The 27891-nt window shown below is 46.6% G+C and overlaps 1 protein-coding gene across 1 annotated transcript; it reads right to left on the bottom strand.

The window, feature by feature from the left end:
• On the bottom strand, nucleotides 1-27891 carry CCDC62 (coiled-coil domain containing 62). Its single transcript, XM_084820300.1, has 14 exons — nucleotides 27735-27891; nucleotides 25514-25681; nucleotides 23780-23969; nucleotides 21877-22043; nucleotides 20740-20841; nucleotides 19112-19283; nucleotides 16817-16918; nucleotides 14231-14319; nucleotides 11425-11525; nucleotides 8444-9142; nucleotides 3375-3552; nucleotides 2673-2801; nucleotides 1800-1892; nucleotides 1-886 (listed from the first exon to the last, which is right to left on the bottom strand). Exons 2-13 carry the CDS (start codon nucleotides 25547-25549, stop codon nucleotides 1806-1808), a joined length of 2052 nt encoding a protein of 683 aa, XP_084676426.1. The 5' UTR covers nucleotides 25550-25681; nucleotides 27735-27891; the 3' UTR covers nucleotides 1-886; nucleotides 1800-1805.

Raw genomic sequence — 27891 nt, 5'->3', positions numbered from 1 at the left:
GAAAAAGAAACAACATCACATTTATTAGCTCATGTGCACCATGACGGTCAAAATATTTTCAAATGCACAGAGATAAACAGGGCGTAGATAACAGACTGCAGATATATATAGTAAAGGTATTGCTGTTGGCACAGCCTGATAAGAACAGTCTGCAAGTTGGTCTTGCCCCCATTACAGTCAGTAGTCAAGGTCCGAAGCAGAAGGTCGTAATCTAGTGAGAAGTTCTTCTGCACAAGCCCCACTGAAATCAACAGGAGCGCTGCAAGAGCACAGCTCCTGTTGATTTCAATGGGACTTGCTCAATGGCATCCAAAGCTTTCCTCCACATTGTGGACAATGGGTCAAATATGTACACATATATTCCAACAATGTATAGAGTGTTCCTTTGTTACTATACCAGTCAGAAATGTTTCATAAATAATATATGGGACAAATGGATCCAGTGGTAAAAAAAACACTGAATAAAAATGAGCACTTTATTTTTATACTGTAAATACAAAATATTTGTATGTAGTATTTGATGTACAAAAACAGAGAAATGCCAAGAAAATATATTCCTAAATTATTTTTAAAAATCACCTTTGAATGAACCAATTACATATTTAAATAACCTTCCAAAAATACACTACCAATTAATCTGAGTATAGATCTACTACAAACCATTTTTAGTCATTTTAGCATAATTCTAGTTTGTTTCTTAAAAAAACAATTAGGGAATTAATCCCACAATTTAGTCACAAGTCTTTGGCACTTATGAGGTTTTTGGTGTTTTATACAAGCTGCAGGAGAATGTTGGGTGGCCATCCGTTGAGCTTGTGTCTTGAAGAGAGGGTGTGCTTACAACAGGGATGTTTTCTCAGCTCTTGTGAGCAAAACATAGGTACAGCTGGTTTCAAAAGAAAAAGACAAGTTTTGATGAAGCAAAACTTGTTGAAACTCTACACTGTAATTCAGTTTCAGGTTTTGCTGTTCTATGACCAGCCTGTTTCTCAGCATATGGAAAAACACTGTCAGTAAGAACCTCAGGGATGTCTGGAGAATTTTTTCTTAAGTATATTTACTTCATGGGATGAGCGGCCTCCCTCAAAGTCGCCTTTGTGTCCCTGCCGGTAACTTTTCTTTCCATTGCTCCACAAACAGGAGTTTCCGTGTTGACAAAAGATATTTCTTGTCGGCTGCCGACGTGGGGAATCATCAGGATTTACAAGCCAGGAGGCATGCCAGAGATGCCGAGGGCTCAACATAACATTTTTCTAATTTTTTTTTACATTTTTCTGAACTCCTTTGCAACACAAGCCTTGTGCTATGGCAGAACACAAGGACTGGGCTTGACAGCTGTACAACTTGGGTGCAAGCAGTGTGCGTGTGTGTGTGTGTGTGTGTTGGAGCCCATTTTCCAGTTCTTGACACCACCATGGCATTTAAGTGCCCACAAGTGGCACAGGCAGAGCCCAAGGAGTCCTGAAGCCTGGGGGCCATAGGCTTGCTGCAATACTGTAGCTGTGGGTTTAGGCAGCCTAAGACCAGGGAGCTAATCCCACATGGTTAACTCTCTGCTTATATTGTATCTTCTTCACCTGCAAATGTGCTTAATTTGTTGTGGGCAGAGAACATACGTACAACATTTAAAAAACCAATTTGGACATCACTTTTGCACAGGTCTCAGACAAAACATACTGCTTTGCAAATGCACTTGGAGTTTTATACTTGTAGAAATCCATGTGTTTTTTTCTGTTCACAGCAGATCTCTGTGGTGTGCAAAGTTGACAAACATGGGCAGAAAAGGCAGGACGACTCACCTGAGCTCATAACGAAAAGAGAGAGAGCTTCATCTCATTTTCCTCTGCAGCTGGCAATCTCCCTTTGCAAAGGGATCCAGTACAGTCCACTGCCTGCCAAAGGACAGAATCAGAGCTGTATCAGACCCTTAAGGAAATAACGATGTATAAAAACCTGTTGCACAGTTGCAGGGAACAAGCTGTGATAAAACTAGTTATAAATATCCTTATTCTTCCCGTTGGCAATGTGTCATTGGTATGGCCCCTTTCCATATCTATACCTGAGATTCTTTCACACGGTTAAATTTCTATTATGGACAGATAAAAAAGAACAGCAGGGGTGGTGGGAGAGGGAAAGAAAGGACAAGGCCCCCTTTCTTCAGCCTGCCTAGGACCAAGTGCTACTTGGCTCCTCACCTTCTCCATCAGCCGTCATTCCACCTGGTCATTTTCTAACTTCTTTTGTAACATAAAAGCATGAAACAGCCGGTGCTCGAATCAATATTCCATTTAACAAATGAAGAACTTTGGCTGAGAGTGATTTCACCAAGGCAGATCTATGAAGTTCACAGCCATGGCAGGGGTGAAAGTAGTTTCCAGTATACCTACCTATCTTCCTTCCTTCCATAAAGAAGAGGGGCAGCGCATGCCTTAAGTATATGTGAATATTGCCCACTCCTCTCTCAGCTTCTGCTTAGATTTGGGTCCCGCCCTTCCACAACTGAAGAGCAAAGCTTGTTCTGGCCTTGCCTCTTTTCTGTCAGACAGAAAGGATTCAGTTCAGCTCAGGACCAAATCTGGCCCCATTATCACTTTGTAAAGACCAGGAGAAAGGAAGGGAGGAATACTATTCTAGGTGAATTCTCCCTGTCACAAAAGCTGTTAGGAAAGTACCACATGGAGGCTGTCGCTGGAGCTGCAGCCAGGGCTGGTGCCGAGCAGGTTGCTGAGTTCCAGGTCTGCTACCATCTGTCGGGACTCTGCCAGCAGCCGCTGCAGCTTACTGGTGGGTGAGCAGGAATCCTAAGAGGAACCAGAACAGAAGGTGTTAGGGAACAGCCAGATGGGTTCAGCACATGAGGCAGGTCTAGCTGCACAATCATCTCAGAGAAAACACTGGTCTATCCTAACTTTGGAATATCTCTACAGGCCCCCAGGATGGTGAGCAGGCACTTTGGAAAGGCAGGCAGCAGTGGGAACAGGAGGAAGCGAGATCAAGAATTAAAGACAGGACGTGGGATGGCGGTGCTCCGATCAAGTCCAAAACCAGACAAGATGCAATTCTCGAGTGCCAACTTTGGGACAAGATGGAGATTCTGATCCAAAAGTGACTGCAGAGCACATGGCCCAACCGCTTAGCAGCCGCAACACTTCTCCCTCACAGCAAAACAACTAGGCCGGCTGTGGCTGGAGCTGTGACAAAGGCCAGTGGCAGCAGCCAAAGGAGAAACTGAGCAGCTCGTTGCTGTGGGATTCCTGTAGAGCCAGGACCTGGGACAAATGCCGCAAACAGGAGGGGATGTGTTGAATCAAGAACACCACAATGCCCAGGGCTAGCCCAATTAAACACATGGTCTTACGACACCAAACTCTTACATGGTGGATGCTGGGATGGCCACACCCGCCGGCTGCCTGGACATCCGTTAAGTTCATGAGCTCCGAAGGGAGCTCTGCGTTGAAGAATGGCTCATGTTTCTTGGGCCCGCTTGTCTTTTGCGTCGATGTTAAGCACGGAGCGTCCAAGTCCAAAATATTCAGGCCCATGTCGTGGTCACTGGTAGTTGTAATTTAAATAAAAAGAAAGTCTCCTGAAAAAGGCATCCCCAGCACACATGCTAAGAAAATGTTATAAAATAAATAAAAGGGTCTGTTTGACACAGCATCATACTTTGTAGACAGAGAAGACAGGACATGTGGGCTTGCAACGTGATTCTTTTCGTCCCAAGGACTCTAATTTTAAGCTTCATTTTAAAAAGCTAGTTTCTAGTTCTCACGGCTGCAGAAAATTTAGGAACTTGCTCTGCAGCAGAGGAGACAGGACCCCTTCCCAAGCTGGATCTGCTGCATACCTTGACAGATAGGATACTATGCAATGCAGCCCTCGCCCTCTGCCAAGATTCCACTAGGTGACACAACTGGACCTTTCTGCAAACTCACACACAACTTCCCAGCAAAATAACATGTTTTTTTCCATTGAAATGAATGGGACAGCCCTTGTGTAGCTCCACTGTATATGTACAAATCAGAATTCTGTCAAGGCACACAATGGTTTGCCTGCTCTAAAACAGCACTAATATTAGCCACTAAAACAGCACAAATATTGACATTTGGGCTGCAAAAACAATTGACAGCTAGAATTGGATACTGTTCAGTCTGTGGTTGAACATAATACACTGCGTAACATAAAACTTACGATTTTTTTTAGATGCTTACTAGACATCTGCATTACTCAAAATACCAATATTAATTACTAGCAACCTTGAAACAAATGAACAGGATTGGGAGAATACGTTACATTAATTCCAAACAATGACTAAAATCTTTGGTCATTACACATAAGCGGAACCTCCCACCTGGCCACAGAGTCATTTGCATGTGCACATGGGGGCTTTGCTAGCAGTTTCCATTGCTGTTTTGTTATTCCTTTTTTATCAACTGCAAGGTTAGACAGCCCACTTAAAACTAGAGGCAACCATCAACAAATTGCTCAAAGGAATCCAGAAGATACAAAGCAGGTGAAACAACATTGTTACTCAGCTAATGTGTGTCGTTGTGGGAGTGTGCAAGCTTGCAAGTTGCACAGGGCTCTTCCTGAGAAAGTCTGTGCCTGGTAAAGAATCATGTGAAATCTGAAAGCTTGTGTGCTCCTATTAATAACATCATTTTGTCTACTTTGTGTGTCCTATAATTCAGGACTAACACGACAAACACCTCCTTCTACAAAACTACTCTATTCTCTCCACAAGCAACAAGTCATCTTCCTGGTTCTTTTATCTGATGTAGCTTGGGCTTCAGCTACTTGCTACTGCCTTAGGCCATCAGCCCTGGGCTGACCATCATGCTGTTTGCTTGGCCCCATTTTCTGCAAGCTACCAGTCCACTTCTCAGCAGGACGTGGGCCTTACAAGGTGATAGCTTTGTTTCATTTGGGTTTGAACAGTTAGTCCATGTCAGTGAAACATATAAGGAAGAGAGCACAAATCAGAACACAAGAAAAAAACCTGGTCGCATCTGAAATTAGTAGAAGCTGGAATTCCAACCTGGCTTTTAAAAGAAAAACACACACACAACCTGATGGTTTGACAAAGACAGCCATTGCTATTCTATTCGAAGAGTCATCAGGCCTAGATTAACATCCATGGGGTGAAAATTGTACTGGTACAACAGAAAAGCTGTCACCACAATCAAAAGGCTCAGGGTAGAGATTATCCCATCAATACTGTATCGGGAGGGAATGGCTCAGCGGAGTTGGGTTTGCAGCTGCCAGTGGTTCCGCATAAAGCCAACAAAGCCAAAAGGGAGACAAGTGGGGCTTATGTCGTGACATAGCTTAGCTGCCTCTCCTGGCAGTCTGAACACATCACACTGACATGGCAAGAGACAACAGCAAATAGCAAGTTAGAGCTATCTGTGTAAAAGGTGCACAGTTTGGATGAGATTGGCCCTAGCAAAAGGCCTCTAGCTCTTGATTCAGCATTGGAGCTCAGTGAGGATCAGTAATACAACAGGTGAAGAAACAATAAAGATACAGCTCCTGAGCATGTGCAAAAACCCCTTACCACTGAGAAACAACGACCCCCCATAGACACACACAAGCATTGAAGGGAAGATGGGATTTCTTTACTCCTCCATATCCTCCAACATTTCACAGATGGAAAGAGGGACCTTCTTGTAACACCTCTATTGTCATACCATTGATCACTAGTCAGGACCTCACTATTATGCCCTGATGAAGGCTTTGTTTGTTTGTCTGTTTTATAGGCTGCCTTTCTGCAAAAAAATGGCGCTCAAGACAGCTAACAATAAAATACAGGTCAAAAACAAAATCTTAATTAAAACATAGCATAAAAACAAAAATGAAAAACGCAACAAAATAAGCAGCACTAAGCAATTTTAAAACCCCTTCAACAGACCAGCTTCTATGCCAAAGACCTGCCTGAATAAGCACACCTTTTGCCTGCCAGCAGAAGGAAAGCAGAGAGGGAGCCAACCTAGCCTTCTTCAGCAAGGAGTTCCAGAGTGTGAGAGTGGCCACCGAGAAGGCCCTCCCTTGTATCCCCACCAAATGCACCTTTGACGGTGGCGGGGCAGAAAGAAGGCCCTCCCTGGAAGATTGATTATTTATTTATTTAAAATTATTTTTAGGCTCCCTTTCAGGGTAAAACTGGAGCAGGCTCATACGGAAGAAGGCGGCCCAAGACATTTTGCTGCCTGAAGCAGATCCCAAATGCCCCTCTCCACAGACAACACCGCACGCCAGACCCCAGTTCCTGCCTGCATCTGTCTCCCCCTCATGGCGCTGCTGCCTGCAGCAAGTCACTTCACTCTGCTGCATGGAAGAGCCGGCCTACGCTCTCCTGCCTCTGGCATGCTGTATCCATTTGCTCTGCAACAGCCTGTCCTCCACTGATGTAAAGCCAAGACCGTATCTGCAGTTTTGGTTAAAGATACAGTAGGGAAATATAATTTTAACAAGGCACCCCCAAAATGCAAAAATAAGGGCACAGTAGCAACAATGATTTACCAGGGACAGGAATAGTCCCTGGTAGATTGGAATAGTTGGAGCATACTTTCCCCTTTCTGGCAATTCATGCAGCGCAGCAGGATCCAGGCCTGTCCCTGCCACCACATGTAGGTAATCTGCCTGACATGCCGCAGTGGGAACCAGCTGTGCCGTCCATTCATGTGGTAAAAGGAATTACTGGCCTACTGAAAGTCACAGTTCTTTTTATGGTCTCTAAAAGAAAGACATGTATTTACAGCCGGTGTACTGAGTTAGTGATTGTGTGTGTGTGTGTGTGTGTGTGAGAGAGAGAGAGTCAGAGTCTTTATGAATCCCAAGGTAAGCCAGATGAGGCTGCCCCAGAACAACATTCCATTTTAAAGCATGTGCCCTTGAAAGCAGCCATGTGGCTGCTCTACACCAGTCCGACTAGCCCCAGGCCCAGCTGTCTCCAAGGCGTGCTTGTGTGAGTGTGTTTGTTTTCCCCAAAAGACGGTCCTTAGAAGCCCACATATCTTAAAAGCTCAAACTGGGTGGGTAACATACATCACTGAAGTTAGTTTTGTTTTCAGAAAGCCAGACCATGTTTGCAATGGGGAACATGATAATGTTGTCCAATTGCCTATTGCCTCTTTAGCTACTGTTTTTAGAAGGGCAAAAGGGGGGCTCAAACTGGGGGGGATCAGTTATGGTTTACACAAGCCCCCTCCCGATGTTCTCTCCCCTCTCCATCATTCTAGAACTGCTTTATGGCAGCCAGGGCTAGGTTTGGAGCATGTGCAGGGAGCCTGTGCCCCTGAGGTCTGTTGCTGGGGCTGGGGCCCAAGCCTGAAGTGCAGCAGGCAGATGGTACGATCTGTCAGGCTGTACGCATTTACACCAAGCCTGGCCAAGCCAGAAGCTTCATTCTGCCTGTCAGTTGCAGGGGTTGATGTTACCCACTTGGGAAAGTCTCTAAAGCAGAGGAGGGGAACCAGTGGCCCTCCAGATGATGTTGGACTCCACTTGCCATGATCCCTGGCTATTGGCCATGCAGGCTGGAGCTGATGGGAGTTGAAATACAACCAGAGAGCCCCTGCTTGCCCAGCTCTGCTCTGAGGCCTGCTCTCACGCAATTCCGGATGGCTTGCTCGGCCAGGTTCCAGCCTCACGCCTGGTGGTTCCTGGTTCAAGCACTGAAACCCAACGACATACATACAATACAGAGATGTAGTAAACGTTTGCTGAGATTGGAGAGCTGGTGCTCAAAGGATGAGGAGCCTTAGCCGAGGGTGGAGCCCTTGCTTTGTAGGCAGAAGGTCTTAGATCCTGTCCCTAACGCCTCCAGGGAAAGCCCCAGAGAACCATGGCTGATCTCACCCAGACAGTACTGGGTGAGATGGACCAAGGGCCTGACTCATACAGGGGCAGTTTTGCCAGCTGATCTTGAGAAGTGGTCTCACCTAAGTGGGAATCCATGTCAGGATGGAACAGGCAACTCTTCTGAGGATCCTACGAGTAGGATTCTAGATTTTTGTTCATTCCTACTCACATAACTGTTCCGGGGGGGCGGGGGGATTGCACACCTAGCCCCAGGCCCATGTGGGCCCCACGTTTTCCATGTCCATGTACCCATAGTGGGATCACTTGAGAAAGGCATCCTATGAACATGCAGCCTTGCCTCTAAGGCCCTTAGAAATCTGATCCTTTGGTTGTCCTCTCTGGCTGAAGCCTAACCAGTTCTAATCTAATGAATACAGGCTTTTTGTCCTAGAGAACAGCAGACCCAGCCAGGAAACCATTTGCCTGGACATTTCACAACACCTGTTATTTCCTTTCCTTTTTTGCTTTTCCCTCTGAATAGCCTGAGAACAAATATCTAGTCTGAAAGCATGCAAAGAGTTCTGCTTTGTAGCTAACAGCAGAATAGTCTTAATTTGGTACACTTAGCAAAATACTGAACCTTTTGGATTTGGCACTTTTAATCCCATGAGCAGCCTGAGGACTGCTGGAGAAAGCTCCGCACCGTGCACCTCCTTCTCCTGTGATGGGCTTGAAAATCTGCATCCACTCCTGGTCGCTGACTGACTGGTACAGCCCGCTTTTGCCCATGGAGCTGCGGGAACAGCAGCCTGACTCCCGCGCCTTCACCAGACTGAGAGGCTTGTTGGGGCTTTGCCCACATGGGATCCCAGCGGTGTCTGTCTCCATCTCGTCACAGTCCCCACCGGGCTTGTCACAGAGCCTCGACTCTTGGCTCTGGCCGTTTGAGGGATTCAGCTGAAACCAGTGCTCATGTATCCGTAAAGATGTGACACTGTTCGGCCCCAAGCCTCGAGCCTTTTCCCTGCTGTCGGTCTTCCATGAACTCTCTGACTGGGAGGCTGGTCTGCTGCTGGTCTCCCCAGCACTCTGCTTCGACTCGTCCCTATGCAGAGTCCTTGGCCCGTGAAGCAGCCCTTCCTGAAACTGATCCAAGCTTGTTGGCCGTCTCTCCTCGGGCCCCGTCGGCTGCCTACTCTCAGCTCTGCACACTTGGCAGATATTTTTCAAACCACAGCTGGGAACGTACACAAACCGGGTATGTATCTTCTGACTGATTTCACTACTGACTGTGTCTTGGTCGCTGCTACTCTCGAGATCTGACAAAACCATCCCTCTGCTATAAATGGCATAATAAGGAACTCAAGTTATCAAGACTGCACTGAACGACTTAAGCCTATGAATAACCTCAGCATCGGTCAATCTCAGCGCTTCTAAATGAGGCTTTTATGGCACTGTCTCCCTGCTTCAATCCCAGAATTTTAGGGGGGGGGGGGGAGTCCCAACATCACTGTGTCCCATTCATAACCCTCCTGTTTTCTCACTGCTTCTTCCATCTTTTTTCTTACCGCAGAATATCCATTAAAGAAAAAAAAAGACGGATTTGCTGCATAATGCCTTCTGATTGGTAGCACTAGGAACCTGCTGCCTGGAAGCACCCCCCACCCCCAGGGTGGTTTACTCCCATTCTCGACCTCCACAATCACTCCCACCCTTTAGGTAACTCTACCCCACCTTTTAGTTTCTACTGACTTCACACTTGTTCTGCAGTTAACCTCTAGCTTTCCTAATATTAGGACCGCCATGTTTTTTTTTACTTCTATCAGCTGCCTTTCAAGGGTATTGCAAGTTGCAATTATTGCTAGAGAGGCTCTGACAACTGCTGATTTTTGGATCCCTAAAGGGAGAAGGCTCAGCCTGCTTCTCCATCCCAGCGTGCTTCTGTGGAACATTTCTAACCTAATTAGCCTGCAAGACTTTCTCCGTTACCATCTTCAAACTGAAACAAACTCTGGACACAACTACTCCCCCCCCCACACACCCCCATTCTTTTAATAGATATTTTAAAACATTGAGGCTACGGAAGATTTCTGTATAACCTCATTGGTTAGTCCAAATAAAAATACTATTTTATGGTCCCATTGTAAATTACATGCAGTGACACAGCTGAACAAACCAGTGGATCTCAATACAGGCAGGTCCAGGAAGCCAAAGTTTAGGGCAATGGAGTTACAGTTGCATTAGCTCCAATCCTTGTTACGTGACACATGCAAGGTGCCCCCATGTGTTCGTTTGGCTGACAGGGACAGGCAGAGGCTGTGCAGCTTGCCAAGTTGGATTTCTCTTTCCAGCACAGGGATAGCCTGGGGAAAAGGTTCTGGCCTTTTCAATGGTGCTCCCACCTGTGTGCCAAAGTGATACTCCAAAAGCATGGCCAGTATACTCCAACAGGTGAATGGAGGGGGAAATTTCAGCAAATGCAGCTTCTTCCACCCCTGCCGGCTGGACTATGATGGGTATAATATATTTCCATATTTGTAGCTTTGGGCACAATCCTACAGGGATAGGCGGCTGCCTCTGAACTCAGAGGTGACCGCCTATCCAATGCAGCGCAGGAGAAGCATGGAGGGGATCACTCCCTCCACGCTTTTCCTGCCCTGCATTTGCGGCTAGGCAGCCGATTTTAGATGTCTAACTGCAGGAAGGCAGAGCGGAGGAGGAGGCTGCCGGACGATACATAGGATGTGTCGTATCGGCATTTCCACCTTTCCCACCCCGGAACGCCCCCCGGAATGCCCCGTTTTGGCCACTCCGTGCTCCTCTTCGGAACGCGAAGCACAGGGCTGTTCTGTGCCGCCTGCGAGGCAGCGCAGAAGGGGGGGAAGGTCAGTTCTCTGGGAACCGACCTTGGAGCGCAGGCTCGGAGGTCGGTTCCTGGAAAACCACATATCCTATGGCGGTCTAGCCACTGACTAGTGGCCATAAGATTGCTCCCTCCGTCTTCTACATTGGGGTGCAGAACCTCAGGTCTGGGGGCCAGACTTCAGCCCCCTTGGGTTCCCCAGAAGGCCACGCTCTCTTTGCCTGGCCCCACATCCTTTGCCCCCTGACCACCAATGGGTTGTTTTGTAACTTTTGTGTGGTTGTCCCCATTCTAAAAGTTGAAATGCCTCTCCTAAGGCTTCGTTCCTCGCAGTAAAAGCTTTAAGCAAAGCTATGCTGGATTTGTAGTGTTTGGGCCCCACTTCATTTGCCTTTGGCCTCGCCCAACACTGGAATGCTGTTCCCAAGAGCTTCTCTGAAACTGAATTGGGCCCTGAAAGAGATTCAACACCCCTCTTCTAGAGGTCTCATATTAATGAGACTTGGTACAATTGTTTTTATTTTTTAAACTTGCTATATACGTGGGGCTGGAAGCATCCAGCGCTCTTATTCATTGAGGTGTCTTGAAATTTGATGCTGGTGCCTAGAAATCTGATCTTTTATTTTCTACTAGCCATCATCCCAAATATCCAACAATGGTTAGGATTTTGAAATATTTTTCCCAGCCCTGGCTGTGTACTCTATGTAAGTCACCTTTAAATGGTAACTCCCCTCAGGAAAGCCATTCAACACACTTACCTCGCTTCGTGTGGTTCCATCTTGGGTTTCTGCTTCACTTCCTGTGAACTCTCCAAGTTGAAATGCAGAAACTGGAGATCCTGCTGTTGTTTCACATAGATCTGGTGACAGAGGGCAAAACAACTGACATCTCAGAAGCACAAGGATTAAATGCCGATATATTATTTTTATCCTGCTTGTCTGTCTACATTCAAAGTGGCTTATAAGAATTAAAAACAACCATCATCATAAAAACCACTTAAGATTTCAAGGAACTGTATCTCAACAATGCCCCACTCCATTTTTTCCATCTTCAGTGCATGCTCCCGCACCAATATTAAATGCCTGTGTAAGCCTGTAGAAAATAGCGCCCATTTTTTTGAGGGAAAACAATATTTATATTTTGTTTTCACAGACAATACAAGACCAGCAGAAAGAACGAAAAAAGAACAACTCTTATATATGCTCCAGAAAATATGTATGTAAAAAGTAGTACCCCATTTTTAATTATTTTGGGGCACAATCCTATACATGTTTAGACAGAAAAAAGTCCTGCAATTTGCAGCATGCATGCTGGGAGTTGTAGGACGTTTTTTCTGTCTAAACATGCATAGGACTGCGCCCTTGTTTTATTACATTTATATCCCAGCCTTCCTCCAAGGAGTTCTGGGTGGTGTTCATAGTTCTTCCCCACCACCCCGCAATGTTTTGATCCTCACAATAATCCTGCAAGGTAGGTTAGGCTGCGAGACAGGGACACACCCAAACCTTCATGGCTGAGTGGGGGTTCGAAGTGGTTCTCCACAGTCTAACTCTAACAGCCTAGCCCAATGGTGGGGAACCTCTTTCCCATCGAGGTCTGTATTAGCTTGGTCAAAGCCTGTCAGAGTCTGCATTCTAGCACTAGGCATGGCCAGAGCTAAAAGTGGACAGCGTTACCGCTGTGACTCTTTATCTTTGTTCAGTATGCAATAAAAAAAGACACTTGCATCCAGGCATTCTCCTTCCTCAACTTGTGCAAAGGGTGTGTGTGTGTGTGTGTGTGTGTATATATATATGTCATCATTATAACATCCAATAAAGGATGTTCCCTCCTTCAGCTTTGTAGCTAGGGGACAGAGCAGGATAAAGACCGAGGTACTTTTAAAAGTACTTTTTTTGTCAGTGTAAAAACCCTGACAAGACCGAGGTACTTTTGGTGGGAGACAAGAGGAGGCTGGGGGATGTTGACCTGGTGTTGAATGGGGTACGGCTACCCTTGAAAGACCAGGTCCGCAGCCTGGGGGTTCATTTTGGACTCCCAGCTGTCCATGGAGGCTCAGGTGTCAGCTGTGAGCCGGACAGCGCTGTATCAACTCCATCTGATACGGCGGCTGCGCCCCTTCCTTCCCGACCATCTGCTCCCATCGGTAGTACATGCCCTGGTCTCCTCTCATTTAGACTACTGTAATGCGCTCTACGTGGGGTTACCCTTGAAGACGGTTCGGAAGCTGCAGCTGGTACAGAACGCGGTGGCTCGCCTGATTAAAGGCAGCCGCCGGCGAGATCACATCACTCCAGTGCTGAAGGAGTTGCACTGGTTACCAGTTGTTTTCCGGGCCAAATTCAAGGTGTTGGTTTTGACCTTTAAAACCCTATATGGTTCCGGCCCAGCCTATCTTAAGGAGCGCCTCCAGCAACACCAGACAGGCCGCTTAACAAGCTCAGCCTCGGATGGCCTTCTCTCTGTCCCATCAGCCAGGACAGCTAGACTGGTGGGGACGAGGGAGAGGGCCTTCTCTGTGGTGGCCCCCACTCTGTGGAACTCCCTCCCTAGGGAACTCCATCATGCCCCCTCTTTAATGAGCTTCCGTCGTGCATTAAAAACGTGGTTGTTCAGGTAGGCATTTAGGGTGGGTTAGGGTATTTTAAAAAAAAAAAATTATGGTAAAATTTTATTGTTTTAAATTGTTTTATGGTGGGTTGTACATCGCCCAGAGTGGCTGGGTGACCAGTCAGATGGGCGATTAATAAATTTAATAAATAAATAAATAAATAAATAAATAAAAATCATATCAATATAACCTGGAGCAGAGCTGGGGCTGGGGAGAATCCAGAGGTCCGGATTGAGAGGCCCAGGGGTCCACATTTGTCCCAAGGGCCAGATGTTTGCCACCCCTGGTCTCCCCACTCATGATGGCTGGGTTCAGACAACACGGTCTGAGTATGGGTTGAGTGTGGGTTGTCACTGAACCATGTTGTTGAATCGTAGGTTATTGTGTTGTGTGAACTCAACTGCGCTAACAAACCATGGTTTGTGGACTACAAACAACCCACAAAGAGAACCCATGGTTTCCTGCTGGATTGTGAACTGTGGGTTGTTCTTGGATAACAAGGAATTGTTTGTTAGTGCGGCTGGGTTCACACAATACAAGAATCCATGATTCAACAACAACCCAGCGTTCAGCAACAACTCACACTCAGCCTGTACTCTGGCTTGTAGTGTGAACCAGGTTAATGTCTCTCTCCAGTTTTCATCATAGTCCCCAAATTATTGAGAAGTGCTTGGGGATATTCTCCAGCACATTTAAAGAAAGAAAGCTCTGCTATATTTGATTGCAGATTCTCAGAGCCACTTTTCCTTTCACCTAGTTTGCTTATTCCAAGGTTGAATGAAACCCAGTATCAGAACAGGTTCTTCAAGAAAGTCCAACATTACTTATTGTGACAGCCAATTCTGTTCACCTTTGATTCCTTTCCATTCCATATTGTGACATGAAAGGCCAAAACCAATCCAAACTCCCTACCACCCTCCACCACACAAAATACCCAGAAACCAGAGTCAAACCTGTCGCAAATTGCTCAGTTCCGTGTCAGTCCGTAGTTGTTTAGATTTCGCAGACTGAAGGAGCTGGTCTTTTCTGTTTGCTCTCTCAGCTGTTAAGGGGTTGGGGGGAGGTTCAGTTATTTTACAGAACAAAAAATAAAATGGAAAAACAATAAATAAGCAACAGTCACAGAGAGAATTAAACAGCAACCTAACAAATGTCAGCATTTTTATATGCAGGGATTGCATTACAATCAGTCACTCAGCAAAGTGCAAAAATGCGATCCCCCCACATAAACAGGTAGCAACTTTTACTAACAATATTTTGAAGATGTGGGTCAAGTTCCCATCTATCACCAATTTATTTATGTCTGTGACAGGCTGCTAGGTTGCTTGGATGGCCAAACCTATCAAGGTCTGGAGCAGCAACTCGTTAATGACCTCATAAACTTGTTGTAGCTTGTCCTGAAATCATCAGGACAGCTCAGGATTTTTTTTAATCCATAAACAAATATTTGTTTTTTTAAGAGATACCCAGTAATTTTAGTCATGGGTATGTTCAGTATAATAAGCTTTGAACAGGACTGGAGGCAAGTACCCACAATATACATGCTGCTAAAGCACCTTTTTTTTACAGCCCAAAGGCTCATCTTCAAGTATGAGCTTTACAGCTTTTGAAAAAAGCTTCTCGTAGTGGAAGTGAATTTGAAAATGCAGTGTCAAAAATGTGTTCGATGTTCAGAAATGTTGATGGACAAATATCTTGCAACTGTCAGAATATCTAGATTCACGTTTATTTGAGAGTTTGATCAAAGTTACCTGCACATGAGGATAACCCAATCTGAAGAAAAACGTCATAAAGTAAGTGCCAGTGACTTGTGAGCCCCGGACCAAATCTGACTGTTTGAGGGGACTGTTTGAGTAGATGATCTAGGGAGCGAAAGGACTTGCTAGAGGCACTTTCTGGGCTGGGAGCAGGAGCCTTGGGCTCTCCATCGCTAGCACCATTGTCAAAGGGCCCTACAAGAAATCTGGTTGCTGATAGGATCATAGGAAAAGGGGTAGTATTAGGGTTAACACAGCTTGGCTTGCCTTGGCAGCCATCCCAAATTTGTTTTCTCCATGACCCTACCTCTGCCTCCAAAGGGAGGGGTCAGCTTCATCTGACATGGAAGCTGAGCTCAAGTCCCGGCGCAACTGTGGGGGAGAGAGCACCGCCCCCCCAACAGCTGAGGAGAGGAATGGGAGCCCATCTTTGCTGCGCTAATCCTCAGATTCTCCAAGAGCAACATGAACCTCACAGCTCCCCATGCGTCTGTGAGGCGCTGCACTGCACTGAGGAGGGCTGCTGCCATTCTCCCGGGCTTCTGAAATCAGCTGGGCACAGAGAGTTCCCCGTCTTCTCCAGGCTCAGAAGAAGGGCAGGAGCTCTTCCGGAGTCTGTGCTTTCACCAGAGCAAAAGTGCATTTGTGGATCTTTGCATAGTTAATATGGATCAAGTCCTGCATGTCATGAGCTGTACGCATGAAAATGACGCAACTACAGTGCGCAGATCAATGGCAACCCTTTAGCTTGCAATAGACTTCTGACATGACTTTGAGGCTGGAACAATGTATTTCAAGGGCTACTAGTTATGATGGCTGTATCATGTATCAGAAGCAGTATGCCTCTCCATAGCAATTGCTGGGGAACATGGGTGGGAGGATGCTATTGTGCTCATGCCCTGCTTGTGGGCTTCCTGTAGGCATCTGGTTGGCCACTGTGGAAGGAGAATGCTAAACAAAAGGGGTCTTTGGTCTCATCTAGCACAGTTCTTCTTAAGACCACATCCGATCAAGGAATAGAGGGACTGACTCCACCCGGTACAGAAACAAAATAAGTCGTCCTGAAAACTGGAGTAATTTGACAGAACATCTAAGCTGGGTTTTAAAAAAACAGAAAAATATGCAAAATGATTTTTAGGCTGCCTTTAAGGGTAGAGCCTTCTCAAGGCAGCATACAAGATTATAAACAATGAAAACTATGCAAAACAAATACAATAGAAAATCCATCAATAAATATTCAATAAAAAACAGATAACATCACTAAAACCATAGCACACAGACTATGGAAAGGTCAGTGAAAACAGGTAGGTCTTCAGAGCCTTCCTTAAGATCTGCAAAAAAAGAGCTTAATGAAGCTCTAGTAGAAACATATTCCAGATGTGTGGGGCCACCACCAAAAAGGTCCTCTTCCTTGTACTTGCCTTCCTAACCGCCACTGGTGGCAGGTGAGTGAGAGGAGCTTCTGCTGATGACCTCCAAGTGCGGGTAGACTGGGACAGGAGAAGGCAGTCCTTTAAGTAATTTTCGCCCAAACCATTTAACCATCAAAGTTAAAACCAGCCCTTTAAAGTGGGCTTGGAAACGCACTGGCAACCAGTGCAGTATCGGTGTCACATGAGTAGGCTGCCCAGCCCCCTCCAGTACTCAGTTTCCAACAGCTGACACACACAAAAACATAGGCAAAAGATCCAACATCATACCTGCTAAATCAGAGACAGATTTTTAAAATGTAATGGACTGTAGCCCCCTTCGAGAAGCAGGGTCCAGTTTCTGTCTACTCACCACTAAGCATCAATTCATTATTCAAATAACCATTTTCTTGTTTGAGGCGTATGATTTCCTCCCTCTGCTCATTGCTTTCTTTTGTTTTTTCACTGAGATCACCTTTAAAATAAAAAAACAAGAGCATCACAAAGGTGAAACTCTCACAGACACTGGTTCTTTTTGTATTATCATTAGCATATCCTTCCCCAAGCTCTGCTGACTAAGGGATTCTGGGAGGTGTAGTCCAGCACGTCTGGAGGGAACAAGGCTAAGGAATGTGTTTAATTATTTATCGCATTTATATCCCACCTTTTTTCCTCTTGCAAGGAACCCAAGGCGGTAACTAACTGGACGTTCCACCAGGACTTTCTTCACTGCAATGCAGCGTACAGATTCATTTTGTTCAAACAACTGAGAATATTTTTCAGGGTTGAAATTATACACCTAATTTATTATTATTAGTTTATTGTATGACCATTAAAACTGTACATATATAATTGTGTAATTGTACATATATAATTGGCTCATACATATCAGGATATCTGAAGGACAGTTGGTTCCCATAATAACCGGTCCAGTTATTAAGATCTCCTGCTGAGGCCCTGCTCTGGGTACTCCAACTTCAGAGGTGAGGGGATGACTACCAGACGCTGGGCCTTTTCTGTCGTGGCACCAAATTATGGAGCATGGTCCCTAGAAACATTTGTCAAGCACTTACCATTTTCATGTGTACCGCCACCCACAATGGTGCAATGGGGGACTACTAGCGACAGAGACTTCTCGAGACAGAGACTTCTCTGTAGTGTCCCCGCTCCCCCCAATGGAATGCCCTTCCTAGGAAGATCCACCTGGCACCTTCACAGTATACTTTTAGACACCAGGTTAAGACCTCCTTCTTCTATCTGGCATTTAATCTTTACTCTCTGGGCTCTATCATTTTAAAAATATTTTTAATGCTTAATGCGTTAATACTGCGTTATTTTAATATATATATATTTATATATATAAAAGTTATATATTTTTTCTTTTGTTATTTTATTGTGGGGTGTGTTTCGGGGGGGGGGGGTTATGACTGTAAACCACCCCAAGGGGATTTTCCAGTTGGGTGGTATATAAATTTAACAAACAAATAAATAAATCACTCAGGCACCAGTTAAAATTTTTTTTCATTTCCCTAGGCTTTTGGTGGCCTATTTGGTAAATCATTTGGTAAATCTCATTTACAATAAATCCACTGTCTTATTTTGCTTCTGTCTCCGTTTTGTTGTTGTTGGTTCACTTAAATGGATTGTTTTTATATTGGTACATTGTTTTTAAATGTTGTTTCTTGTAAGCTGTATTGGGGGCCAATACTGGTGGAAAGGTGCATACAACTGTTTTAAATAGAATAAATATATGTTACATCACAGTCTAATCATAAGTTTTGAGGGCCCTAAAAACCCTATAGTAAGGAATTAAAAAGAAATTACTTCAAAAAGGAATGGTAGTTTTTGTTCTGTAAATTCTAAACTTTCTCACACTTCCTTCAATAATTGAATTAATATTGTATTGCAATGTATTATAATTATGGTTATTGTATTTGTTTGTTTTTCTGAAGCGCTTTGAGCACAATGAATTGTGGAAAACGCAGTATACATATAAATTGGCTAGGACACTGACCTGGTACACACATAATGCTAACCCATGGTTTATTTAACCCATGGTTTGTTGCCCTACCCAGGGTTTGTCTGGCAGATGATTGAACAAAACCATGGTTTGTTTTCTCAACCACTGCATTGTTTGTTTCACTCTTCCTTTAACCACCCCCTCCCTATATACCAAATGCGTATGGGGTGCTCTATACTGACATGCAGAGCGGCTGGTGTTTTTTTTACCTTTCTTGTCTGCCGCCTCTGTAGCCTGGTGAAACAGCCACTGAACAACCCACATTCCTGGGTTCCCACATAATGACAACCCATGGTTTAAACAACACAGAGTTCACAACCCAACAACAAACCATGGGTACTCTTCCTGGATTGTTTGTGGTTAACAAACCACGGTTTGTTAACACTGCTGGGTTTGCACAATACAGCAACCCAGAATTCAACAACTGATACCAAACCCAGCTGCTGACTAATATCTGAAAAAGGCACCTATATTGAGGTGTGGGTTATATACAAAGTTATTTAAGTTTAAAGGTGGATGATTAATCAACTAAAAATTATCTGATTGATGGCCAGCCCTATTGTTTGGCTGCAGAAAATGTGAATGAGAACACTGTCCTCCCCCAATCCAGATTTAAGATTATGGGCACTGAATTCTAAGCATGTTTACCTTTTAATTTGTTTGTTTCCAACATAAATTCCTTCAGCCTCAGTTTAAAATCCCGTTTTTCCCTGTTGATGCTTGATTCCTCCATCTTTGCTGCACGAAGAGCATTTTCTAACTTTTTAAATTTACATGTAAATTCAGTGATGTGATTGCTTGCTTCAAGTATATCATCATCCTAAGCAAACAAACAAACACACTTTTGTCCATTGTTTTGCATTATGTTCTGTGCCTCTGTGCATCTTTAATTTTGCTAGCTCAGTTTTGTTTTGAAAAGTAGATCACTAGCTCACAGCTTGGCAATACTCAACTGAGTGATGATGGAATGCCATCACATTTTATTTATTTGCTAGTGAACGGACCGGGCTTCACATGGGTGGGAAAAGCCCTTAGTTTGAAACAGTGAAGCCTTCAACCAAAGTTACACAGCTGTCAGCGTTGGACATATTGTGCCTGCCCTGTAAGAGTGACACCGTGGCTGCTGGCACCCCTACGCACAACCCATGCCATGGTGCAACCCTATAGCCTCCTGAGAAAGGAGTCTGCCGTCTCCATTTCCGTTGGTGGGAGGGGCAACCCTAAGCAGGGGAGAGGGGGCAGGCATATAACTCTGTCCCTTGGCTTAATTTCTCCTGGCTTCTAACTGTATCAACTGTAAAGCTATGGGCTAGTTAGGGAAGTCTGCCTCCTAGTGACTGAAGATAGTACTGCCAACTTCAAACATATGGACACAATTAAAAATATTCAAATTATCCCCTTAGTATGCATGCCAAGTATCATGTATCTAGGTTTCATGGTCTTGGAGCTATGATGCTAACAGATAGACAGACAGACAAACATCCTCCTTTATTAAAAGAGATATCCCATTTTTTGACCAAAGTGGTTCTCAACTGTAACAAAATAAAACTGTTCCTTTACAAATCTAGTGCTTTAAAAATTAAAGCCATGAAAGAAATGGATCTCTGAGGAAAGATACTGGGGGAGGAAGGTGCACAGAAAAAGAGGATAGGTTTTAAAAAGAGAATTTTAAAGCACAGGACTCAAAAACAAAACACAGGGGGGAAACTTCCCACACATCACACAATCCTATGCATGCCTACTCAGAAGTAAATCCCACAATGGAGCTTACTCCCATCTAAGTGTGCATAAGATTGCAATCTTAGTTCTTCTGAAGGAGCAACTCTTGAGCTGATCCACGAACAGGTACGTGATGGCATTTTCACTTGCCTCCCTCCCTCTCCTGGTTTCCTCACAGGTATTTGGCCACTGTGTTTTGGGGCAGGGGGACAATGACACTCCAGCTAACACACACACACACACACTCACTTACTCACTCAAACACACAATCTTCTCCCACCCCAAACAACTTTTTCTTATCTGTTTCTCTCCTGGCAGAATTTTACCCTAGAAGTAACTTCTCACTAGGTGAAAAAAACAGGGGAAAAGTGGGGTTTGGTGGAGACCCGCAGGAGCCTCGGCAGAGGAGTTCAACTCCCCACTGCCTATGCGACACCTTCTATTCCATGCCCCATCTCCCACTTCATGAAGATTCAGCGGAATGTGACTTGGGTCCAGCCCCATCACATCTAAACACATCCAGGGATAAGGTGCTCCTGAGGAAGAGGCACAATTACCTTTAACTTTAACATAGTGAGTAATTCCTGTTCTCTGGCTTGCAGCTGCCCTACTTTATTAGACAGTTCCATCACTGAGCAACTGAGCACTTGGTTTTTCTCCTAGGAAACAGGGGAAGAAAAGGAAAGGATCGACTGACATCTAGTCCCTGTGTGTGTTTTTCTTTTGCTGCCATATACACAAGGCCACCCTGCAGTCCACATCCTTGTTCAGCCCCTTTTTTGGATGGCCTGAGAGAACACAACACCCAACCATCTGTGCCAATAGGGGAGCAACTGCTTCGCCAAATTCAACATGCATCATGGGTGTAACTTTCCAGCTTGGTACATGACCAAAGTCCAGTGTGAACTGGCTGCAAGTTCTCCCATTCTCTCACTGTTCCTCATATTCTCCATGCCACAGGTGGGCAGAAGGCAGATCTCCAGATATTTTGAACTTCAGCTCCCACATGCCCCTGTCAGCAGGGCCTAAGGTCAGGAATGCTGGGAGTTAAAGTCCAAAATATCTGGAGATCTACTTTCTGCCCTTTCCTGCTCTACGCCAGGCATAATTTTATCCACTTCTATCACGTCCCCCCTTATTCATCTTTTTTTTTAGCTAAGAAACCCCAAACGCTGTAAGCCTTCCTCATAGGGGAATTGCTCCAGCCCCTTGATAATTTTGGCTGCCCTTTTCCGCCCTTTTCCCAGCTCTACAGTATCATTCTTGAGGTGCAGTGACCAAAACTGGAAGTGGCAGCAATGGTGAGGAGGAGGAGGTGGGTGCACTCAGACAAGTGGTCCCACTGACAGCATCTTGCCCCAGGCCCCCCCCTTGCCCAAAAACCTAGAATTGGCTTTAGGTTTGGCTCTTAGTCAGTTTCATAAGAACATACGGAGAGCCATGCCGGATCAGACCTAGGGTCCATCTGGTTCAGCATTTTGTTCACACAATGGCCAACCAAATGCCTCTGGGAAGACCACATGACAGCACCTTTCTGCTCATGTTCTCAAGCAACTGGTATACACAAGCATACCATCTCTGATACTGGAGGCAGCACACAGCCATCGTGAATAGTAGCCACTGATAGTTTCACTCAGAGGTATGGTTCAATCCCAAACACGGCATTCTGAATCAAACCAGAAACTGAGGCCTACCTCCAGGGCTTGACAGTGAAATGATGTGTCAGATGCTTTCCGAGACAGTTCTTGGAGTTTCTGCTGAGTATTCTCAAGTGTCATCTTGCGGTCGTTTTGCTGAGTTTCAAGGAGCTTTAACCTTCTGGTCAGGGTTGTTATCATTCCATTTCTCTTGTGCAGCTCATCTGAGGGAAGAGGTCATGTATTATCTGTGGGAAAGCAGTAACTTCAAATACCGACATACACTAAGATATGTGAAAGGTAGCATTATACTAAGCTGAGGTTTTAATTTGTTTTTCAAAAAAGGCAGGCAGATATATATTAATTCTAGGAAGGAATGCATAACCAGAAGTCATCCTAAAGCAGCAGCCTAGATTGTTTTACCTGCCATGTTTCTTTCCTCTTAAACTGCACGATTTGGGGAGTTTGCAAGGACTTCTCAATTCATTTTTGCTTTTCACTTGAAGGTATTACAGACAGATTTTGAAAATATAAAATTATTCTAATAAAAAAACATAGAGCTCTTTCTGAAAAGCATAAGATAACTCTGTTTTAGATGATACCGGTTATTTTAGGAAGCTCTAGTGGCATCTTACTACTGTTACAGAATCATTTTCAAAAGGTTCTACACATTTCCTGCCATCCACAACATTCTAGCATTTCCATGGCGCTCCAGTTCATATGAAACCTCTATTCTGTTTTCAGCCAGCATCCGTGGGACTGAGCAAACAGATCTTGTAAGTCCCTTCCTGATGGTTTGCGTTATTGCTCAAGTTCCAACAAACAGTTTAGGATGCACATCAGAACAGGAGTAGTCTTGTGCTTTTTAAAAATTGTGCTATTATTTTTAATGTAATCTCTTCTGTCACGAACTAATTATTATAGAGCAAGACCATGGTGTACTAGCTAAGAGAGCTAATATATTAAGCTCCCTTATGCTGAATCTATCCTGTTTAGTACTTTCTACTCTGGATTGACAGTAGCTAATCAGGATCTCTGTTTGAGAGGGAATTTTCCCATCCTCTCCTGCTTGATCCTTTTAACTGGAAATGCTGGCAATTGAAGCTGGCTGGGGCCTTCTGCATGCAAACTGAATCATAGAATCATAGAATAGTAGGGTTGGAAGGGGCCTACAAGACCATCGAGTCCAACCCCCTGCTCAATGCAGGAATCCAAGTCAGAGCATCCCTGACAGATGGCTGTCCAGCCTCATCTTGAACACCTCCAGTGTGGGAGAGCCCACTACCTCCCTAGGTAATTGGTTCCATTGTCGTATTGCTCTAACGGTCAGGAAGTTTTTCCTGATGTTCAGCCGGAATCTGGCTTCCTGTCACTTGAGCCCATGATTCCGTGTCCTGCACTCTGGGATGATCGAGAAGAGATCCTGGCCTTCCTCTCTGTGACAACCTTTCAAGTACTTGAAGAGCGCTATCATATCTCCCTTCAGTCTTCTCTTCTCAAGGCTAAAGTTCTTTCAGTCTCTCTTCACAGGGCTTTGTTTCCATTCCCCTGATCATCTTTGTTGCCCTCCTCTGAACCCTCTCCAGTTTGTCTGCATCCTTCTTAAAGTGTAGTGCCCAGAACTGGACACAGTACTCCAGATGAGGCCTAACCAGTGCTGAGTAGAGGGGAACTAGTACTTCCCAGGATTTGAAAGCTATGCTTCTATTAACGCAGCCCAAAATAGCATTGGCCTTTTTTGCAGCCACATCACATTGTTGGCTCATATGGTTCAAATGAACCATGGCTCCTTCCTGAAGGGGAGCCTTTCACAGAGCTGTGGACCAGGAAATGCCAACGCAAATCTTGCCCCTGTCATGACTTCCATAGGTGTTCATAAGCAAGCCATTATCATACTCAATTGCCCCATCTGCAATATGAGTATAATAATACACTGGCCTAGGTTTCGTAGGGCACTCACTCTCCAACCTGCTGCACCTTTCCGCCAACGTAAGTATTTTTTGACGATCGTCCTCCCAAGCCAGCATCTGCTTCTGATGCACAGCAACCATATCGTTGAGTTCCTTGTCACGATCTTTCAGCTCTGCAATTAACAGCTGGAGTTCTTTCCTCTGTTTCTGAATGGTGCTGTCCGGTTCAGAGGTTAGATTCTACAGGGAGGAAAAGAACCAGCAGCAGCAGCTACATCACTCCATCACATAAAAAAATTAGGGAGGTTGTTACAAAACTATGCGATTCAAAATGCAAAGCAGTTTTTAATAGCGCTGTGCCTTATTTCGAATAAATGAAACACTGAAAATCATTTCAATAAAAGCCCAAAGACAACCATTTTTGTTTGTTTTGGGGTACGGCTACCCTTGAAAGACCAGGTCCGCAGCCTGGGGGTCATTTTGGACTCCCAGCTGTCCATGGAGGCTCAGGTGTCAGCTGTGAGCCGGACAGCGCTGTATCAACTCCATCTGATACGGCGGCTGCGCCCCTTCCTTCCCGACCATCTGCTCCCATCGGTAGTACATGCCCTGGTCTCCTCTCGTTTAGACTACTGTAATGCGCTCTACGTGGGGTTACCCTTGAAGACAGTTCGGAAGCTGCAGTTGGTACAGAACGCGGCGGCTCGCCTGATTAAAGGCAGCCGCCGGCGAGATCACATCACTCCAGTGCTGAAGGAGTTGCACTGGTTACCAGTTGTTTTCCGGGCCAAATTCAAGGTGTTGGTTTTGACCTTTAAAACCCTATATGGTTCCGGCCCAGCCTATCTTAAGGAGCGCCTCCAGCAACACCAGACAGGCTGCTTAACAAGCTCAGCCTTGGATGGCCTTCTCTCTGTCCCATCAGCCAGGACAGCTAGACTGGTGGGGACGAGGGAGAGGACCTTCTCTGTGGTGGCCCCCACTCTGTGGAACTCCCTCCCTAGGGAACTCCGTCATGCCCCCTCTTTAATGAGCTTCCGTCGTGCATTAAAAACGTGGTTGTTCAGGCAGGCATTTGGGGTGGGTTAGGGTATTTAAAAAAAAAAAAATTATGGTAAAATTTTATTGTTTTAAATTGTTTTATGGTGGGTTGTACATCGCCCAGAGTGGCTGGGTGACCAGTCAGATGGGCGATTAATAAATTTAATAAATAAATAAATAAATTTTGACTCCCATATACACTTTGGAGCAGGCTAACTGAAGTAATTTGGGTTAGTTCCACGGTGGCAAATAGCAGGGATCTGGGATCAAGTGGGATTTCTGGAGAGTTTGATGAGGGCAGGGGGTTCCCTTTGAACAGCAAGCTCCCTCAGTTTCAAAAGTGGTTGGCCATGTATGATCAGGAGTTGCTGTCTGACAATCAAAAGTTCCAAGCCAGCCACCTTGGGTGGGCAGGACCAGAGTGGCACATTTTGTTGGATCCTGACCAACATGTGGAGTACTATGGTTTAGAATCTACGTATCGAAGGGTGCAATCCTATGCATGTTTAGACAGAAAAAAAGTCCTACAACTCCCAGCATTCCCTAACCAGTCATGCATAGGACTGTACCAAGTCTTAAGATACTGAACACAGAAGCACTCAGGAGGTTTCCTAAACTCTAGCTTAATCTAGGATGAATCTTGAGCCCCAAAGCGCCTATATACACCTAGGTTTATCAGCCTTCACTGCTTAGCAAAATGCAGCTGACATTTTAAATGGTGTTTTTAGGTTTGGTTTTGTTACCTGAGGTGGAGTGGAGAGGGGGATTGTTGAGTTCATAAGGAGTCTGCAATCAGGGCTCTACAAGGTACAAATGGTTTGGAAGGATACTTTGGATAATTTCAAAATTCAGTTCAGAGGTCTCACAGGAATGAAGAATCCCATTCTTGTTCACTGCAGTTCAGATGTTAACTGATGGGGGGTGGGGGGGGATGAATGAAAAAGTGTTACTGTTACAAATTGTAATTGAGGCACCTGTCATCCACATGGAAAATTTAAATGACATAGGGTGCAATCCTATGCATGTTTAGACGGAAAAAAGTCCTACAACCCCCAGCATTCCCTTACCACCTATCCTAGCTGGGAATGCTGGGAGCTGTAGGACTTTTTTTCTGTCTAAAAATGCCTAAGACTGCACCCTTGGTGGCAAAGAGATGCATATTCGCCCCGGGGGGAAAGCAGTTAATACTGAGAGACAGCCATCTCTTCCCAAACCCTATCCGGTGGGTGGGGAAGCAACGATAAGGCAACCTTGGAACTCTTTCACAGGTATCCCAAGGGAAGAAGGGAGAAGACAGCCACTTTGGCTGCGATCACACATAATAAGCCAGGATTCCTGGATGTCAATCATGCGGGGTGAGGGGGGAGATGCCATGGGCGGGGGGTGTCAGTCGCTTCACCCCCACCCCACCCCCAGAAAGGAGGTATCAACCTTGTGGAGCGAGGGGGGAGATGCCATGGGTGGGGGGTGTCAGTCGCTTCACCCCCACCCCACCCCCAGAAAGGAGGTATCAACCTTGTGGGGCGAGGGGGGAGATGCCATGGGCGGGGGGTGTCAGTCGCTTCACCCCCACCCCACCCCCAGAAAGGAGGTATCAACCTTGTGGGGCGAGGGGGGAAGATGCCATGGGCGGGGGGTGTCAGTCGCTTCACCCCCACCCCACCCCCAGAGAGGAGGTATCAACCTTGTGGGGCGAGGGGGGAGATGCCATGGGCGGGGGGTGTCAGTCGCTTCACCCCCACCCCACCCCCAGAAAGGAGGTATCAACCTTGTGGGGCGAGGGGGGAAGACGCCATGGGCGGGGGGTGTCAGTCGCTTCACCCCCACCCCACCCCCACAGAGGAGGTATCAACCTTGTGGGGCGAGGGGGGAAGATGCCATGGGCGGGGGGTGTCAGTCGCTTCACCCCCACCCCACCCCCAGAAAGGAGGTATCAACCTTGTGGGGCGAGGGGGGAAGACGCCATGGGCGGGGGGTGTCAGTCGCTTCACCCCCACCCCACCCCCAGAGAGGAGGTATCAACCTTGTGGGGCGAGGGGGGAAGATGCCATGGGCGGGGGGTGTCAGTCGCTTCACCCCCACCCCACCCCCAGAAAGGAGGTATCAACCTTGTGGGGCGAGGGGGGAAGACGCCATGGGCGGGGGGTGTCAGTCGCTTCACCCCCACCCCACCCCCAGAGAGGAGGTATCAACCTTGTGGGGCGAGGGGGGAAGATGCCATGGGCGGGGGGTGTCAGTCGCTTCACCCCCACCCCACCCCCAGAAAGGAGGTATCAACCTTGTGGGGCGAGGGGGGAAGACGCCATGGGCGGGGGGTGTCAGTCGCTTCACCCCCACCCCACCCCCAGAGAGGAGGTATCAACCTTGTGGGGCGAGGGGGGAAGATGCCATGGGCGGGGGGTGTCAGTCGCTTCACCCCCACCCCACCCCCAGAAAGGAGGTATCAACCTTGTGGGGCGAGGGGGGAAGACGCCATGGGCGGGGGGTGTCAGTCGCTTCACCCCCACCCCACCCCCAGAGAGGAGGTATCAACCTTGTGGGGCGAGGGGGGAAGATGCCATGGGCGGGGGGTGTCAGTCGCTTCACCCCCACCCCACCCCCAGAAAGGAGGTATCAACCTTGTGGGGCGAGGGGGGGGAAGCCACGGGGGAGGGGGTGTCCCTCCCTCACCCCCACCCCCACCCCCAGAAAGTGGATGTGAACCCTGTGGGGAGGGGGGAGTTCAGAGGCGGGCGGACCAGCCACCCCGCTCCCAGAAAGGGGATGCGAGCCGTGTGGTGGTGGGGAAGCCACTTTCCCACCACTAAACGCGGGGGGGGCGGCGAGGGGCGGGGGGGGCGAGACCCCCACCCCGCCGGGAATTGGCGAGAGAGCCCGAGAGCGCCGGGCGCGCTTCTCCCTCCCTCAGGGAGGGCAAATGGCGGCGGCGCTGACCAGCCGCCGTTTCCCGCGCGCGCACCGCACCTCCCGAGGAGACTCGTTGGGCCGCGGCGGCGGCCTCCGTGAGGAGACGGGCGGCCGCTTGTCTCCCCCCGCGCCGCCGAAATGGGGCCCCGACCCGGCCTCCGGCTCCAGCAGCCGCTTCCCCGAGGCCCGCCGGAAGAGAGCCCCGCCGCGGGCC

Source organism: Heloderma suspectum, chromosome 13 (assembly GCF_057233095.1).
Source record: "Heloderma suspectum isolate Gila_16-S chromosome 13, 16-S_ref, whole genome shotgun sequence".
NCBI lineage: Eukaryota > Metazoa > Chordata > Lepidosauria > Squamata > Helodermatidae > Heloderma > Heloderma suspectum.
This window is presented reverse-complemented; position numbering and strand designations above follow the sequence as displayed.

What these genes read in the sequence shown, in the direction of transcription:
- CCDC62 (XM_084820300.1), bottom strand. Translation starts at nt 25,549, where the DNA reads ATGAACTCAACAATCCCCCTCTCCACTCCACCTCAG. An exon ending in CCCTCTCCACTCCACCTCAG is followed by an intron (nt 23,970 to 25,513) that starts GTAACAAAACCA and finishes TCCTCCCTGTAG; the next exon opens with AATCTAACCTCTGAACCGGA. An exon ending in GGAAACAAACAAATTAAAAG is followed by an intron (nt 16,919 to 19,111) that starts GTAAACATGCTT and finishes TTTATTTTAAAG; the next exon opens with GTGATCTCAGTGAAAAAACA.